General features: G+C 35.7%; 1 protein-coding gene across 1 annotated transcript in view; it reads left to right on the forward strand.

Moving 5' to 3' along the window:
• Positions 1-7,476: 7,476 nt before the first annotated feature.
• The window catches only part of LOC145984521 (piwi-like protein Siwi), an 80,844-nt gene continuing 69,870 nt past the window's right edge, over positions 7,477-18,450 (forward strand). The window contains exons 1-5 of the mRNA XM_083118177.1: positions 7,477-7,530; positions 11,213-11,296; positions 15,802-16,013; positions 17,457-17,813; positions 18,282-18,434. Coding sequence (XP_082974303.1) covers positions 7,509-7,530; positions 11,213-11,296; positions 15,802-16,013; positions 17,457-17,813; positions 18,282-18,434 — 828 coding nt within the window. The 5' untranslated portion in view covers positions 7,477-7,508. The remainder of the gene's footprint in view (positions 7,531-11,212; positions 11,297-15,801; positions 16,014-17,456; positions 17,814-18,281; positions 18,435-18,450) is intronic.

Genomic DNA, 18,450 nt, shown 5'->3' on the forward strand with positions numbered 1-18,450 from the left:
GAAGAGTAATGCCAAGGTATTTAGCTTCTCTTACTCTTTTTAAATTTCTTTCTCTGAGTTTGATTTGAGGGTTTCTTTGTAACTTCCCCTTAAGGATAATATAATGAGTCTTTTCCGAAGCTATTTTGAGTTTAGCATGATCACACCAATTGGATAGCATATTGATTGCAGTGGATGCTTTATCTTCGATTTCCCTTCTTGAGTTACCGGAAGTGAGCATGATAATGTCATCCGCATAAGCTATGATCTGGTCTATGTCTGGATGGTCTTGTAGTTTCATAAGCGCAGGCTCCAAGTTAGTATTCCAAAGCTCGGGTCCCAGAATGGAACCCTGAGGACAACCTTTTGACGTGATCTTACTCATTTGTAGATCCGGATATTTGATGCTAATTTTTCTGTTAGAGAAATAACTTTTCAGAAGTAGGAAGAGTGTACCTGGGCAGTTCATATTTTTAAGTGTTTGAAAAAGGCTGGGCCACCACAAGTTTTCAAATGCCCCGGCGATGTCCACCATGATTCCAACCATGTACTTGTTTGGAGTGTTTTGTGTTGTAGACGATAGCAGGCGTAATGCATCGTCAGTGCATTTACCTTTCGTGAACCCAAATTGTATCCCTGATATGGGTTTGAGCAGGCGAAATTCTTTGAGTCTTTTTAGGATAAATTCTCGAAGAGTTTTCCCAAAACGTTGAGAAGGCATATTGGTCTGTATGAATTGACCCTGGTTTCATCTTTATTTGGATGTTTCTTGATGATTATTAAGTTTGCTTCCTTCCAGGTTTCTGGGAATATCTTCTGAACAAGGCACTCATTAAATAGTTGAGTAATATAAGGCGTAAGTACTGGGGTGATTTCTTGTATTATTTCCACAGGAATTCCGTCTGGTCCCGGGGACTTCTTCATTTTCATGCTGCTTATTTCGTTTTCTACTTCCTGGGTAGTGAAAGGTAATATTGGTGATTCTGGATATGGCTGGTGATAGATTTTTCTTGTATCCTTATTTTCCTTGCTGTCGTTTTCAGGTTTGTCGTCTGGTATGAGATTCTTCATTAACAAGTTGATGGTTTCTTCCAAGTCCTTTGTCATATTCGTGTTGTTCTCGTCATTAATTAAGGTGGATATGGTTTGCGGTTTTTTCATTTTGCCGGTAGCGATTTTATATGGGGTGCCCCATTTATTTAATTCCAGACGTTTTTCGATGAAGATATTCCATTGTTGTGTCTTATAATTTTGTAGCTCGGTTTCGTATTGCTTTTTTTTTGGCACGGCAAATCTGGAGGTTGGCATTTCTGTATTGTGCGATGATGGATTTTTGATATAGTTTCCTGGCTTTTTGCATTTGTTTCTTAAGGTTGGTTAATTTCTTTGGCCATGCTTCCTCTTCATTTTCCTTTGGTTATTTCTGGGTGATGAATTTTCAATTGCTTGTCTGATGTTTGCAGAGAGTTCCTCTGCGAGCGTGTTGAGTGATTTTTGTTGGTCCAATTGTTCAGGGATAATAAGCTTTTCTAGGAATTTTTGATGATCGATTTTTCTCCAGTTCAATATGTTCTCCTGGTTTGTCTGTTCAAGCTGATGTTGCCTGTAGATTAAGTCGAATAGAATTAAGTTGTGGTCGCTTGTTGTGGCGAGATCTATAACTTTCCAGTTTTGGACATCGCCCAAGGCCCTTGCATTCGTGAGTGTTAGATCAATGTTGCTTGAGGCGCCCGCCCTTCCCCTGTAGGTGGGGGGATTATCTGGCTGATTTTCGACTTGTAGGTTGTGCTCAGAAATGAATTCCTCCATGGCTACCCCCTTGGTGTCGGTTTCTTGGCTGTACCACCACGGAGAGGAGGAGTTCGTGTCAGCTGTGATTATGATCTTGTAGTTTTTGTACGCATTGCAGATCAGATCGATTTTTTCCAAATATGGGTCTATGTCAAGGCTGAATTGAAAATAACTATTTACTAGGATCCAAGAACCATGCTCGGAAGATATTTGAGCGCAATTTATGTGTGTGTCACAAAATTGTGCTATTTTGGTGATTGTTAGATTTCTGTTTAGGTTAATTATTGCTGCCATGGTTTGATTGCGGTCCTGAATTGTGTGAACGTTGAGTGGTATGTAGGGAATTTTGTTTTTGGATGTGTATGGTTCTTGCATGAGAATTATGTCAATGTATTGCTCTTTGCAGTAATTGATTGTTTCAAGTGTTGCAAGCTTGCTTCTTCTGGTGTTGATCTGTGCAATGCGTATCTTGTCGTTATCTATGAGTGCCGTACTAATTGGTGGCATCGGGGCCATTCGTTTGTAGCTATGAACTCCATTCTCCCGTGTGCCCTTACAAAGTCCGCGTAAACATCGTCAAGTACCAGGGACTCTCCGCGACGTCCGAAAGCTGTCTCGGTTAGCCGGAGCAGCTCCTCTGTGTCGGTAGGAAGGTTGTAAGTTTTTAACGTTATCCTGTCCACTGCTTCTGGTATGGGGAAGGTAATAGTTTTGCCCTTGCTATGCTTCTTCCTGACTAGTAGTCTCAGTGCAGTAATGAGAATATCTCTCTCTTCTAGGCGTGAAAGTTTCAAGTTGTGTTCGAAGTTTCTATATATTAGGTACGGATCCGACTAACAAGACTAACCACATATGCTAATAAAATTATAGGTGATCATCAATGTGGATTTAAAGATAACAGATCAACTACAGATCAAATTTTTTACATTAGACAGACACTTGAAAAAAAAGTGGGAATATAATCAAAATGTCCATCAACTATTCATTGATTTCAAAAAAGCATATGATTCGGTCAATATTAGTAGAGTCTGGAATACCTAAGTAGCTTGTTAGTATGAAAAAAGTATGCACCAGTGAAACAGAAAGTAAAATTCGTGTGGGTATTACTGTGTCTGACAAATCTTCAATTCATGATGGGTTAAAACAAGGAGATGCATTGCTCTTTAATTTTGTCTTAGAATATGCTGTTAGGAAGGTAAGAGAAACTAACAAAGGACTAAAATTAAATGGTGTGACTAAGTTGTTAGCATATGAAGATGATGTAGACTTATTAGGGGATGATAAAAATACAATTAAGAAAAATGCTAAAATATTTTTCAAAACTGCTAAAGAGATAGGTTTGGAAGTTAACAAAGAGAAAACTAAATATATGCTTACAGGCAGAAACCAAGTGTTAGATAATAATCAAAATCTAATTATTGATAACAACTCATTTGAGACCGTTTCCAAATTCAAATACTTAGGAGTAATATTTAAAAATGAACATTATATTAAAGAAGAAAGAAAAAGTAGGCTTAATTCAGGAAATGCATGTTATTTCTCTCTTCATAAACTTTTGTCTTCTCGCTTAATATCTAAAAAACTAAAAGTTTAAATATACAAAACAGTAATTTTGCCTGTAGTATTATATGGGTGTGAAACTTGGTCCCTTACATTGAAAGAGGAACATAAATTAAGAGTATTTGAAGATAAGATCCTTAGGAAAATATTTGGACCTAAAAGGGATGAGGAGACAGGTGAGTGGAGAAGGTTACATAATTTAGAAATACATAATTTGTATTCATGTCCAGATATTATTAGAATGATTAAATCAAGAAGACTTAGGTGGACAGGCCATGTGGCATGAATGGGAGAGGGAAGAGGAATTTACAGGATTCTTGTTGGGAAACCTGATGGTAAGAGACCAGTAGGAAGACCAAGACGAAGATGAAGGGACAAAGTTGAGATACACATAAAGGAAATTGGTAGGGATGGAAAATAGTATATAGATCTTGCTCAGGATAGAGACAGATGAAAGGCCTTTGTTGCTACAGCCATGAACCTTCAGGTTTAAGAAGACTAGAGAGTTAGTTATTTAGTTAGTTAAGGAAGGGCAGTTGATGGAACTTCATGGTAGGTTCCCTCCCTTGGATCTCTGTAGTGACGTGGTTTGTGATATGTCATAGCACTGACAACATCCACCACTTCACATTTTTTTCTCTCAATACCAACCAAGGATAGCAACCAGTGTAAAATTATTTCATTCAATTCTCAATAGACAGCTTGATATTTTTTTTATATAAGTTCATATTTTCAACAAGAAAAATGATCATTATATGCTATATAGAATCTGTAAACAGACAGGTTCAGAAATTCAGCAAGTAACTTGGAGACTAACTTTGGGGGAGCCGAGCTAGAATCTCAGGTTCCAAAATCCTTAACTTATAAATGTTAATAAATTTGTATTTTTTGTGGGTGGGGGACACTTGTCCTGCCAAATTATGCCTCTGTTCAGAATGGTGGACATGCATTTCACAAAATGTATTATTATAATATTATGCAGTTTTTGATGATAATTTCTGTGTTACTAATATTTACATGTAAGTAGGGCGACCGGGAGAGTTGACAAATAGATTTTTATATCTACCAGATTCGAGTGACCAACATTTCAGGTTAATGTGGATGTGCTTCATCTCTTGGAGGAACTCACAACTAAGTAGTTGATCGTCTTGTTCACAAAGTTTCTAGTGAAATTTTCAACTTGCTAAGTAAATTTTCACAACTATATATTCTTTCTTATTCATTCCTTAAGTAACTAAGCACATTGTTTATGATAAGACTATCCAGAATACTATGATATGTTGTATCAAAACTACATTCTGCTACTTTTTTAAACTTCATTGTTTAGTAGTTGCTTGGCTAGAAATTCCAATGTGGTGATCAGGGTGAGTTGACAATAGGAAAGAAGTCATGAGATGCCTACTCACCAAACCAAGGAGTTATTTGTTTCTCCATATTGCTTTGCCCCAAAAATGTTTTTCTTTTGTTTTATTATTTTCTGTTTGATAATATATCATATATGTATAGTGCATATATTTAACACACGCACATAATTATTATATTTTACATTGCATAGGTTATAGAATTTTGTGTACAATAATATGTGCAAATGTAGCTGTTGATAAATAAACATATGAATGTTCACATAAAATAAATGAAGTCCTTATAAAACTATGACTCCGGCGATTCACTATAAATACATCTAGCCTCAAAAATAGAAAAACACATTGACACCTTGTTTATAGAAATAAAAAAAAATAAACACTAGGAGAAATTGAGTAAGTACTTCTTGTAATTAATTTTAAAACTTTGGAACATTTATGCTTCATGTTATACTGTTCATTTGATTCTTTTAACTCTCCATCATCCACACCCTCGTATTAGCACAAACATCCCGCGCATGGCACTCAGTGCCACCCTATCAAAACCAACATTTATTACATGATAATTGATACAAATCGATGTTGAATTACACTAGCATTTACTGGAATCAAGCAAAATATATATAAACGCAAAAACGTACTTATTTTACAATTTTAATAGCTATTAAAGGAAATAAACTAAAAAATGAGAGAAACCGTCACATTGAATTACAAACTTATACCTTTGAAGCAAATGCACCAAAATATTATTCTATGAATAATTAGAACTTTGTCATATAATGAAGGAACTTAAAAATGAACTCACCATTCATAAAATTTTCAACTTATTTTTTAGAAAAATTGAACCCATTTTTCAAAAATTTTCAAAGTATTTTTCAAAATGAATTGACATCGTTCAACATATATGGGCTTAGAAAGGAACTATTTGTTCCAAATTTCTCAGTCAAGGCCATACTGACACGCAGAAAAAGCAATCAAATGTATGATATACAACTCGAAGAAAATTGCAAAATGTTTTTAAAATGTTCAAATCTCAATATTTTTTCCAACTTGTATGAGATATATGTAAACAAAAGCCATACTGACCTAAATAAAAGGAACCAAATGTTGTCACTTGTTAATATCGTTATTTTGACAACTCTGACATTTTGTATGGGTACTGATTACTGAATGGTTTCTGCATACAAATAATTTGCATTCCGAACAACGTACTGTAATTTTATTCTTCTTATATCCACCAAATTCATGGCTGGCGTGATGTGATTTAAGGTAGGAAACATTCCCTCATGCAGTACTGAATGCCGCCAAAGTAGGATAGGTCACTTCAGAGGTGTGTAAGCAACTTAAAGAGCACCAGAAAAAAACACGAATGCCTATATGTTTACGTGGGAATAGTGTATTTAGGTTACCTAGTGCTTTCTCGACCATTTTTTTTAATGGTAAGGAAAATAAATCTAAATTTAAAAAAAATGCCACGTTTGTTACGGCAGGTCAAGGCAGTATATTCCTTGAAATTAAATACTCCAACACATGTTTTGAACAGACCCTGCACACATAGTCAACTCACCTCATATACAGGGTGAATTGACAATACTGACATGCTTAAAAAAAAAAACAATGACTTCTTTACAAGCATGGGGACATAGTGGTCGAGGAAACTGCAGGTATTGCTAATTACATTTCATCAATAGGAGATCATAATTTTAAGAGCTGCAAAAATGATAACATAAAAACATGTTCAATTCACTGTCTACCCTACTTGAATTATCATCAATTCTGTTCTTTTCTATTTAAGATATGGAGATGCTACCCACTACCAGGACTCGTGGACCTGTTAGAAGGCAGAACCAATCACCAGCTCTGGTAAGAGTTGCCATATTCTTTCTTTAAAATATTTGGCGTGGGTCAAATTTGAGAAAATTCCTAGGACATTTCTTGTTCTGCATTAAGCATAAAGGAGACTTGTTCAGATATTTACGTTATTTTAAAGTTTTTGCTAGTTTCTATCAACAAGCATTGGCTGAGATAGGTTTCAAGATAGGGAAATATAATGCAACATGTAAGTAATTAGTGCATTGGTCAATAGTAATTAATTTACATTATGAGTTTGATTCGCTATTATCAGCAATAATTGCAAATAGGTTCACCTGAAAGTTGGAGGAGGGACACTGCCTCAAAATGAATTTTTAGAATACATAGTAGACTATGAAAATGACTGATTAAAATTGTATTCTAATGTTTCATATTTATAAGTTTTTCCCTCAAATTATAGATGCCTCACAGGTGTCATTCATAATATGTAAGTAGTATCAAAACCAGCAAATAAATGTTTAATATTTAATTTTATGATTACATAGTGTTAGTGCTGATGTATTGCATTCAAGGACATTGAGATTAGCCTTCTGATGATTTCAAAAATGTTTTTTTTTTCTTTAACAAAAAAGAAGTGACATTGGATAGTGTTTTTATAATGTCAAGTCTCCATCCCAAACTTCTATTCTCATCACTCAACAGGGAAAGAAAAATATCATGAAGACTATCCTCAAGAGTAGTGATACACCAATCAGTTTTAGTACAAATGTAACAATTTCGTTTTTGTGCAACAAATTTATTGCATAGGACATGTTAGATTTGCAACACATTAATTGGTACTCATTGATATCGGCAAATATCTTCTTAGTGGTAAAATTACCAAAACGTAGCAATTTTATATGTCTGAAAATGTTTTTCATCTATGCTTGTGGAGATTGATATGTCATTTTCCTTTTCTAGGGTGCTGCAGCTCCTATCACTCAAGCAGATGCTTTCAGAGGCAGAATGCAAGGTCTGCAAATTGGAGGTAATAATATTGCATACTTTCCACAAAACTGGTTGTAGTGTTTGTCTAGATAGTAAATGCTCTCTTGCTGGTGGCATTACGAGCAAAAATTGAAGTATGAAAAGTTTTGTTATCAAATGTGTGACTGAACACATGATTACAACTTCAACTTATTTGAAAGTAAGACATTTTCTATGGTGATGGTTGCACTCAAATAATGTATTCCTGAAGGAATTTCCATGGGTAGCAGATGGCAATAAGTTAGAGTAGTCTTGAAAAACAACTACGTCTGAACAAAAATCAGCGAGAAGAAATACATGTTGCCAGTGCAACACCCAAAGCCTGGTCATTATATGAAAATACTTGCCCTGTAGTAGAAGATCTAGGTAAGTACTTGGTGTTACAGCTTCACATTGTAAAGGTTTCATGTTCAAGCCTGGTCAGAAAGGTTTGTTTATTAGTTTGCCAATGAGGCTCCAACATCCCAAAACTAAAAAAAACTACGCAACAACTATGCAGACTCTTGGATTCATAGAATATGGGAAGTGCATGCTCCATGCAATTTAAAGCAATGATTTTACCCACTAATTTCAGATATCATCTTACATTTTTCCTTCCCAGAATATCTTTTATGACTGCAAACCAAATATGTAGCTGTCAAACTATGCCTACCCTCAGTGTGAGTATAATTATATGCCTTCATGGTCTCTATATTTTTAACTAGAGATGTTTTCACATTTGTTTGAACAAGTTTACATTGTTACCTATTAGTATGTTTATTTTAATCGGTATCTAAAAGGATTTTGTTGTAAGAGGTTTAATATCGAGTAGTTTCTCCCTCTGAAAACCATTCATTACACTTTTGTTAAAGAGAAACAGTTGTACCAAAATGTGTAATTAATTCCATTCTAGATACACACGAGTTGAAAAAAAAAGTCGCATTTATTGAAAAGTGAATATTGCAGAACTGGTTTGTTGGGTAGTTATCATACTAAACTTGGCTAGAATGTCACATTTACAGAGCACTTTATTTGCCCACTTAGGCTTCCTTAGAAAAAATATATTACATGACTTTATCTATTATTCAACAAAAATTGTAAGTTTAAGTATTAAAGATATACATTTTCTGTAAGGAAGTGGGGATCATGCGCAAAAAACCCTGCATTCTCCCTGTGATACAATTCTCACAAAGGCATTTCCTTGCTCATTTGGCAATTCTACATTATCCATAAGCTCATGAATGTATGGTCTTCTCTGCTACAACCTTAGTCAATAACATGATTCCATAAACAAACATAACTCTGTGCAGTGGCTTGACAAGGAATTTTGTGAGCAAGGGATGTGGCTGTATAAAGGGTGTAGTGTGTATTGGTGTGTAGTTAGGGACTGAGGAGTGCAGTGATACAAAGTCGATATTTTCTTCTCTCACTGCATGTATACAATGCCTAGAACTACACAAGTTTTTAAGGTATAAAGCAACATAAATCATTTATCATTTTAACTGAAACTGAAAGAATGTAAATGGCAAAATGCAAGAGAGACATCACTTTATGAAATGAGAGCTTGCCATGAGGTTAATTACAATTCCAACATTGTGTATGGGTTTATAAATAAATATATAATATAGCATAGCTACATCAGTAAACCCAAGATGCACTAAACAAATAATATAGTGACATCAGTTCCATGTAAAACACTAGATTTAAATAATACACTTAACATTTATTTTGTTTGTATCTCATTTCAACTTTCTTAAAGTAGTTTTGTATTGAGTAGTTTGAAAGCTATTTGCAATTTGTATTTAAAAGTAAAAACATTTGTTATCAAATATGCAATAAACATTTTACAGATTTACATTAGTTGGCATTCTATCTTTAAAAAAAAACAACTGTTCTAGGATAGATTCAGAGGTAAGTTCAAAATAAAAAAAAAGTCATGGATCGAGTCTCCCATTTATATGCATATAAGAAAGTTGAAATGAGATACAAACAAAATAAACGCTAAGTGTATTATTTAAATCTAGTGTTTTAACCTTAATAACAGACTGCCAGACTGCTGGATTGGGTGATCTACTCAAAATTATCAACAGTTACTACTACAACTGGCCCAGTTGTATGAAGATCATAGGTATGAGTTTCTTGTGTAACCAAGGGACTCAACATTTTTATTAATATTTTATTATTTTTTTAATCCATAGGAAATAGTGTATTGTTGACATTTATAAAGGCAAAATATGAAAACTATTTTTTGATAAATCTAGTTACTCGTCAACGCAATATTGGATGTGTTTTTCCATGTAGCTTCTCCAATACTAAATTATTTCTAACAAGAGACAATAGGGTGGTCCATCTTTGAGTTAAAATATAAGTTGATTGTTAAAAAAAAATAGAACAAGCCATAACAACTCGCATTCCTCCTTCAATATTTCCTGGGCACACCACTGCAAATGAACCAAGGATGATGTCATTTTGTTTAGAGAACCTCCACCCTGTCTGTCAGTCACAAGTCGCCTCTTGTACATGAAGTTGCCAGGGAGAGTTATGAGTGGCCCAGGCTCAACTTCATCTGGTGGTCACGTTAAGACTGTTTCTCTAGGCAGGCTGCCATGGAGGATTGATTTGCGGACGCCCAGGCTCCACCTTGTCAAAGGATTGATACTGTTGGGAATCAACCCCAAAATTGTAATACTCCTTCAGCACCACTTAAGTGCAATTGTTAGACCCTGAATGGATGTGGACATACAGTTCTCCCAGTGTGTGTGCTACACTGATCCTTGTTTGTATGCTGACTGGGCAAAGCAGGGTTGGAGATGTATCTGTAAAGGATGTAAAAGGGGGGGGGGGGGTCGGTGTACAATGATATGAATAATCTATGGAGACTGTGCGTGAGATCTTAGGCATATGGAGAGATAGTGTCCAAATTGTGTGTTCAGGGATTGCAATGTGATATTTAGTAGATTACACACTACCATGAAGACGGAGGCAGAATCAGCCTCCGAAACGTTGGTATTTTTTAAAATGAACACAGTGGTTAATAGTCCAAAACTAAGAATGAATAAATCACCACTGATCAGCTACACAGAAGAAAAAACAATATATTTCTTACCACACATGCTTTCAGTCATATTTCTCGAAGAAGCCAACTTTTCTTAAAATTTTAGATTAAGTCAAGATATACTTATGGGACTCTGAACTCTTTGAAATGATACTGAGACAGTACCAAACCTCTCTCTCAACATTTGCATTATTACCTGGAATGGCAGCAATTAACATAACTTGAAATAATATGAAACAATGTCCTTAAAATAACTTGAAATGATTCCAAAAGTTTCATTTGTGTGGTCTATAATTCAAGTATTTTTTCTGGCATCACTTATTTATTTTATTTTCAGTTCTGAATCAAAACTAATTTCACTCGTGGGTATGGGAATGCAGTCAAATGAAATTTTAATGCATGATAATTACTTTGTTTACTTTTTTATTTTGACCAATGCTCATTTTTCCTTAATTCAAAATATGTGAATCTCAAAATGTAAAATATTTATGATATTTTCAAACTCAATGAATATCAGACATTATTCTAAAATTTAGGATTTGTCTAGGAAAATTATTATGTCTGGTAACCCTAGCACAGATATTTTTGCACTGCAGAACTTTCGGTTCTATGTGTGTAAATTCTTCTCTCTCAAAATTTGCATGTGCAGCTAGTAGACCAGGTGGGAATGCTCCAATAGGCAGAGGTGCTTGGGCAGACAGCTTGGGAGCTGTCGAAATGAGTCGGAGGCAAGGTAGGTGTCCTTTTACTATTTTCAAGAAAAATTGCTTTTGCTAATTGCAGATATCATATGAGCAGTTTCAGATGTGAATTCAGAATTACTAATTACAATTATAAAATAAAGTAGAAATTATAATTTACATAAAGAGCATTTAATTATTACCAAGATCACATATATGTGGTTGTGAATAAGGTCTCAGTACAAAAACTGGGCACATTTAGGGTTCAAAAGCAGTATATAAAATAGCATATCAGTGTTAAAATGCACTGTTAATCCTAAATTTGATTTAAAAATAACAACTTAGTAAACAAAATTAATATATCCTTTCTTATAGCACATTTATGTAGTTAGCAGAAAATAAAGTTAATTTCTTTTTAAAACGAGACAATTCTTGTTCTTCGAATTTTACAGTTGAATTAATGAATTTTGCATAACTCTCAACAAAATGCAGACTTCATAAAATGTGTCAGTATATGCACTGTAGATTTCATGTTTAGCAGTTTTTCGCAGATTGTTTTGCATCAACTTGTGTCAAAACATGACGGAGAAACTTGACTCACACCATTGAAAAACATGATAATTTGAATATTTGATTTAAGAGTACATTTTGCAAAAATGCGTTAATGGGGACTTAAACTACAGTTTAAAGTTGGATCTGAACCACTATGTGCCTCTTCTACATTCATTATGTACTCCGGGTTTTGAGAAAAATGAAAATAAAAATTACACAATGTAATTTTCCATTTCATGTTTACATCAAAAAAGAAATATGCATGTCTGTAATAATTATATGTAGGGTGAAATAAGGTAATTTGGTGATCATTTTTCTAACAAATTGCACAGCATAATCTATGCATTAGATGAGATGGCTCACTGTGCCCATTATGCTGATGCATTTGTGAATGCAATGCATCCAATGCATAGATTATGCTGTGGCATACATAATAATAATTATCATCAAATAACATATGCCATCAAATTACTTTACTTTACCCTTTGTAATGATGTGCCTTCTTGGCAGCCTCTCTGGAACAAGCAAATGAAAACAAGTCTTTGTGTAAATAGAGAAGTGAGATGGCTCCACCATTGAAAATGTAAGAGGGAATGGGATTGTGTGATGTGGGTGGGGTAAGCAACTGCAGTTACCAGCCTTCAAGCAGCATGCACTACTTTACTATGCCCATTTGATTTCCCTCTATGCATGGTCTTGTTCCAAAAATAGCCAGGAAAGGATATAGTTGAGTTAATATATTTACATACAGTTTATGGTAAAGAGCTTATTTTTTCCATTTTCATTAACATTTTAATTGTGGTTTCCCTTGATATGTGAAATGCAGACAGATTTCCTACTTTTAAGAAAATTACTTTTATTTTTATATGTACGGGGTAACGTGTAATTAGGTGTATTACCTGAAAGGGGTTAAAGTAGAGACAATTTGCAATAAATTTGACCTGTAAATTAGTAGTTTTCGAGATAATCGAATTTCTATTGTTTTTTTTAATGACAATTTTCCACATAAAAATGCGAATTGAGAAAAAAACAGCTCATTGTATGGCACATATTTCAGCATTTGCTGATAACTAACAAATAAGTGGTTGGTTGAAAAAAAGTTTGTCCCAAAAAACAATCACATGTAAGTAACGGGTGAGTCTAAACTTACAAGTGATGATAAAAAAAATGCACTCTTAGTTAACTAGGTAAAGTATTAATAACAAAAATGGTATGACGCAAAGCGTATAAATTACTTAAATTACTTCCTTGTGTCATCTGCTATTCAACAAGGTACAAATGTTGCTAACATTCACATTTGTGTACAAGAAATAATAACTTCATTCATCTTTTGTGTGAATGGAATCAATGAACAATACAATTAAAGAACATTACACATCTTGCTCAAAGTAGGCACCTCCGTTACAAATGCAGGCATGCAGGTTTTTATGGACATTTGTTCTTGTAACTCGTGATGTTATGGTGTCCTTGATGTTTTGACCAGCTGTTAAGATACTCTCTCTGAGCTCTTCTTGCGAGTTTACCAGTGTCTTGTAAACTACGTCTTTCATGTGGCTCCAAATGGACCTCCTTGCGAGGTCCGAGGTTTACTCTTTGTTTACAAAACAGAACATTTCCAAGAGGGGGCATTGTAATCAAACAGAACCTTTCTGAGAGGTGGTGTTGCAATCAAACAGAACATTCGCACACATTATTAGCATTTTACCAACTAGGATGACATTTACAAACAATGAAGTCAGTGGCGGCTTGTAATCACACATTCGTGATTATCTTGAAAACATCTCGTTTGCAGACCAATGTTTACTGAGACATTTTGGCTTCTACAGGGTGTCCCACGAACGGCGCAACTGGGAATTAAGAGTGGCGTTACTTTGTAACCGAAACCTGTACATACATAAGTCATACACCAAATGTTAGCCCTGTCCAAGTAAATATTTTTAAACATAGAAACAACAAACGGGGTGCAGTGTTTTTCATGCAGTGTTGCCAAATGTAAGTGAAAGTGTAAATTTATTTTTCCACAAAGCATGGAAAATTGCATGTCAAACATTCGTACGGAAATTTGGACGTCAATTTCCACCTTGGGTAGGTGGACTATTTTGCCATCTATAGTTCAGAGAAGAAAACCGATTGTTTTCCTGTATAGCCAATCCTGAAATGCCTCGTAAAGGCGTACCGGTCCAAATGGGTGTTTTAAAAAAATTATGAGGTACAGTGGCAACACTGTTAATGTTTGAAGGCAACAAAAGGTGTGTTTAGTGATGGTCTATGACATGGAAATACTGGAAACAGGAAAAAAAGAAAATGAAAATTATGGTGAAAAAATTGTTACTTACCTACTCCTGGCAACCATGCATTGGTACAATGTTGCCAGAGAAAGTTAGAAGAGAGGAGACAAATGTAAGGTACTTTCACCAGTGTTTACTGCATAGGGTGGGTGGTTTCGGGGAAGAGGGGAATGGGTTATTGGTTGGCTAGGTTGAGTCCAGGGGGTATAGTGGCGTGCATGCCTGATATATAGGCCCTTTCCCATCACCTGCAGAAAAACGTGTCTGAGTGGTGGGGTAAAAGATGTATTATGGCAACACGTAAACAGTTGTTGAAGATGGTGTTATGGCTGTTGGTGTGGATGGCTACTGTGAGATCGGAGTTTTGGGTGGAGGAACAATGGTTATTGATCCTAAGGTTCAAAGAGGTGGAGGTTTCACCAAGGTAGAAGTTGCCACAGATTTGGCAGATGAGGGTGTAGATGAGGTTGGATAAGTGGCAGGTGCCCTTGGGGTGAAGGGTGTACTCACCTGTCACTCATCTGGATTGTGGGGGAGGTGATAAGTATGGTGCAGGACTTGCACCTGGGTTCATTGCACCTGTGAGCTGGCAGGGGTGGTGTGGAAGGGGGGGGGAGTGTTTTGGACCAAGATGTTGTTCAGGTTGGGAGGTGATGGAAGATGACCCTAGGTTTATCCCTATAGATGTCCCTAATGTCAGGATCACTGTGTAGGATGGGAAGGAGGGAGTGGAGGGTATATCTGATTTTCGTTATGTTGGGGTGGTATTAGGTGATCAGAGCTGGAGGGTAGGTTTTGGGTTGTTTGGGGTAGTTGTGATTTGTTTGTTGATGAGGGTAGAGGGGTAGCCACGGTTGGTTAGGGCTTGATGCAGGCGTAGGTTGTAGTTTTGGCAAGATGAGGGGGATGAGTTAAGGTGTTTGCCTCTGAGGGCTAGGGAAAATGGGATGGCTTCTTTGGTGTGGTAGAGGTGTGAGCTGGAATAGTGGAGATACTGGAGATGGTTGGTTGGTTTGATGTGTATGGATGTTTCCAAGTGGTCTCCCACGATGTGGATGTCCACATCTAGGAAGGTCACTTGGTCTTTGTAGTGGAACCAGGTGAATTTGAGGGTCGTGTAGTCATTCAGTTGGTTTAGGAATGTAGTGAGGGAGGGTTCGACATGTGTCCAGAGGAGGAAGATGTCATCAATAAATCTCAGCCAGAGGAGTGGTTTCAGTTGTTGGGAGTCAAGAAATTCCTGTTCCAGCCTGCCCATGAACAGGTTCGCATAAGAGGGAGCCATACTGGTGTCCATAGCTGTGCCATGAATCTGTAGGTAATGCTGGTCTCCAAAGCAGAAGTTGTTGCAGGTAAGTTTTAGGTTGGTCTAGTTGTATCAGGAAGTGGGTTTTGTGGTTGTGGGGTTTGGGTCAGCTGTTGAGGAATGATTCTGTGGCATGGAGGCCATAGGCATGGGGGATGTTGGTGTAGATGTCCAGGAAGTGGTTGGTGTCGCTGTGGCAGGAGGGCAGGGCTTGCATGAAGGGTTGGAGGTGAGAGTCTAGAAAGGCTGATATGCATTCAGTGGGTGAATTGTAATATATATATATATATATATATATATATATATATATATATATTATGTACTTGAGACAGAATACACATCTAATTTTTTGCTATTGATACCAATGTTGTTTTGACTGGTCAATTTTCTTTCAAGAGTTAATTTATTCCAGGTGAAACAGGTGATGTAGTGCAATTGACTGCAAACTACTTCCGGCTGGTTACTAACATTGACTGGTGCTTGTACCAGTACAAAGTTGATTTTACTCCAGAGGAAGATCTCGCAGTGGTGAAGAAAGCTTTGCTGCGGAACCACAAGGAAAAATTGGGGTGCTATATCTATGATGGATCACTTTTGTATACCTCACACAGACTGGATCCTGATGTAAGTAGAAGAAGTCTGTCTTGTTGAATTTTCTCTTAATGCACATCAGTGTTGTCTAATTCGTTATGTCTTGTGTTTTTGTGGATTGTTGTGTGGGATTATAAACATATATAAACCAGTCTACTTAAATATGTTATGGGGCTTGTCTTGTAAAAGATAGAGAAGTGGCACAGTAAGTTTAAACTGGCTGAGCCAACACTATCAATTCCCAACAATTTTAATACTTGAACATTGCAAAAGTAGTCTGTTGCCACAAAAGTTTCCTGGTTCAAGTAATTACCTAGCCATATGTGTTCTTTGTGAGTACCCTTCAATTATTTAATCTGATCATACATTATTCTCATTGTCAGAATTAGCTAGAAGTACCAGAAATGCCAAGTAAAATAACCGACAGTGCAAATTAGAATACTTATAAATGGTATGTGTGTGTGTGTGTGTGTGTGTGTGTAGGTGATATCTGCTATACCATACCATATGATACTATATCATATCAGTATAGTGGAGTTTTTATTGAAATACTGTATTCATATGAATGAGTCAGAATTCTTTCAAGTGCAGATAATTCAAGGTGACACCTGTGAGACTACCTTGAATTACAAGAACAACAAATATCTGACCATACAAAATGGGAAGAGATGAAAGAAGAAAACAATATAACAAATAATTACATCATGTGAAATATGGGGTAGCAACACTGATTTTAGTGTCATCTATCCTCTGGGTATGCTTTGTTTCTGAGCAACAATGAATTTGAATAAGAGTTGAAGACTAAAATTCTTAAACGCTGTAAATGCCACAAGAAATCAAACACAGTTTTTCACGTTAAACTGTGAAATGTGCCATGCTTTATAATGTGGTAAATGTGAAAAGTGGCTGGTAGCCCTCTAAGTAGTTCAAGGGGCATGTAAAGAGGTCACTAGTGTGAATGTTCTTATTTGTTGATGTGCGGAACGATGCAATTTCCCAAAACTTTCGCTTTTGGCACCTACAACGTTTACTACTTTTAGTCCTCAGTTGTTGACATATCTTGTCTCATACTGTTGTTTTAAATAGTTCATTACCACCTCCAACACAGCAAATTTTATCTTTTATTTTTTATTTATTTATTTATTTTTTGTTTGGATTATCTAGACTTTACTGTATTAAAGTAGTGTGTTTAAGAGTGGTTGTTCACCTGAATTTGGTTGTTCATCACATGAAAAAGTGGGAGATATTTTCACACTGTAATTTCTATGATATAAAGCCTCATCCACTGCAATATTTTAAATTTTAAAATACCTTCTGTTCTCAGTTTACTTCATGCGAGAAATTCTAGAAATTAATCAATGACTGAAGCCAGAGAATTTTTTTGTGTTTCATTTTGTCATGTATAAAATGGAATAAAGAGAGTGGCAATGTTGTCATGTTAAATTTTACCTAACTTTGTGCTGTATTTTTTTTAAGCCAATGGAACTGCTCTCAAAGAGAACTTCAGATGATATCATGGTGAAAATTTGCATTTGCTTTGTTGGAGATTTGTCTACAAGCGATTACGACTACCTCCACTTTTTGAATATCCTGATGAGGAAGTGCTTGGGCCATCTTAACCTGCAACTTGTGGGCAGAAACTTCTACGATGCACACGCCAAAGTCAAGATCTGGGATAACAAGTTAGAGCTGTGGCCTGGCTACATAACTTCCATCAGACAGCATGAGAATTCAATTTTGATGTGTACAGAGATATCCCACAAAATAATGCATCAGAACACAGTCTTGGATCTCCTCAGGCAAATATATCATCGCAATGAGAGAGATTATAAGGTAAACCATGTCATTTTTAAGAGCTGGTAAGAATCAGGTTTTTGTTTTCTTTAAATGTGCATTTTAATAAAAATTGCTTTTTAGCTGAATAATACTTATTCTAACTAGTAAATAGGGAAAGATAGTAATGAACTGATCCATTAATAAAATGCTCATTTGTAAATCGATTTTAAAAAAGAGTGATATGTTCCCCAAATGAGTACTGAATTTTTAAAAAGAATTTGTGCATTGCTATTTATTTTACATATCATATAGAGCACACTTCAATTTCATGTTCTTCAGGGTACCAATATAAAAGAACTTAAAATCTGGGGAAATTATATATATTGCTTTATTGGATCATGGGTATTGAATTTAGAGATTTGGTACGTACTAACGTCTTTGAGATAAGCCTAAATATTACTTTGTTCTTTGATTTTTTCATGGATGGGAATATGGCATAAATGAGTCTTACCATCTTTTCTGCAGAGAATATTTAGTCAAGAAATCCTTGGCACAGTTGTACTAACTGGTTACAACAACAGAACATATGAGATCCATGATGTTGACTTTCAAGTCACTCCATCATCAAAGTTTAGTATGAGAGGAGAGGAAGTGTCATTTGTTGATTATTATAGAATGGTAAGTTGAGCAAAAT

Source organism: Lepisma saccharinum, chromosome 2 (assembly GCF_977018435.1).
Source record: "Lepisma saccharinum chromosome 2, izLepSacc3.1, whole genome shotgun sequence".
Lineage (NCBI taxonomy): Eukaryota > Metazoa > Arthropoda > Insecta > Zygentoma > Lepismatidae > Lepisma > Lepisma saccharinum.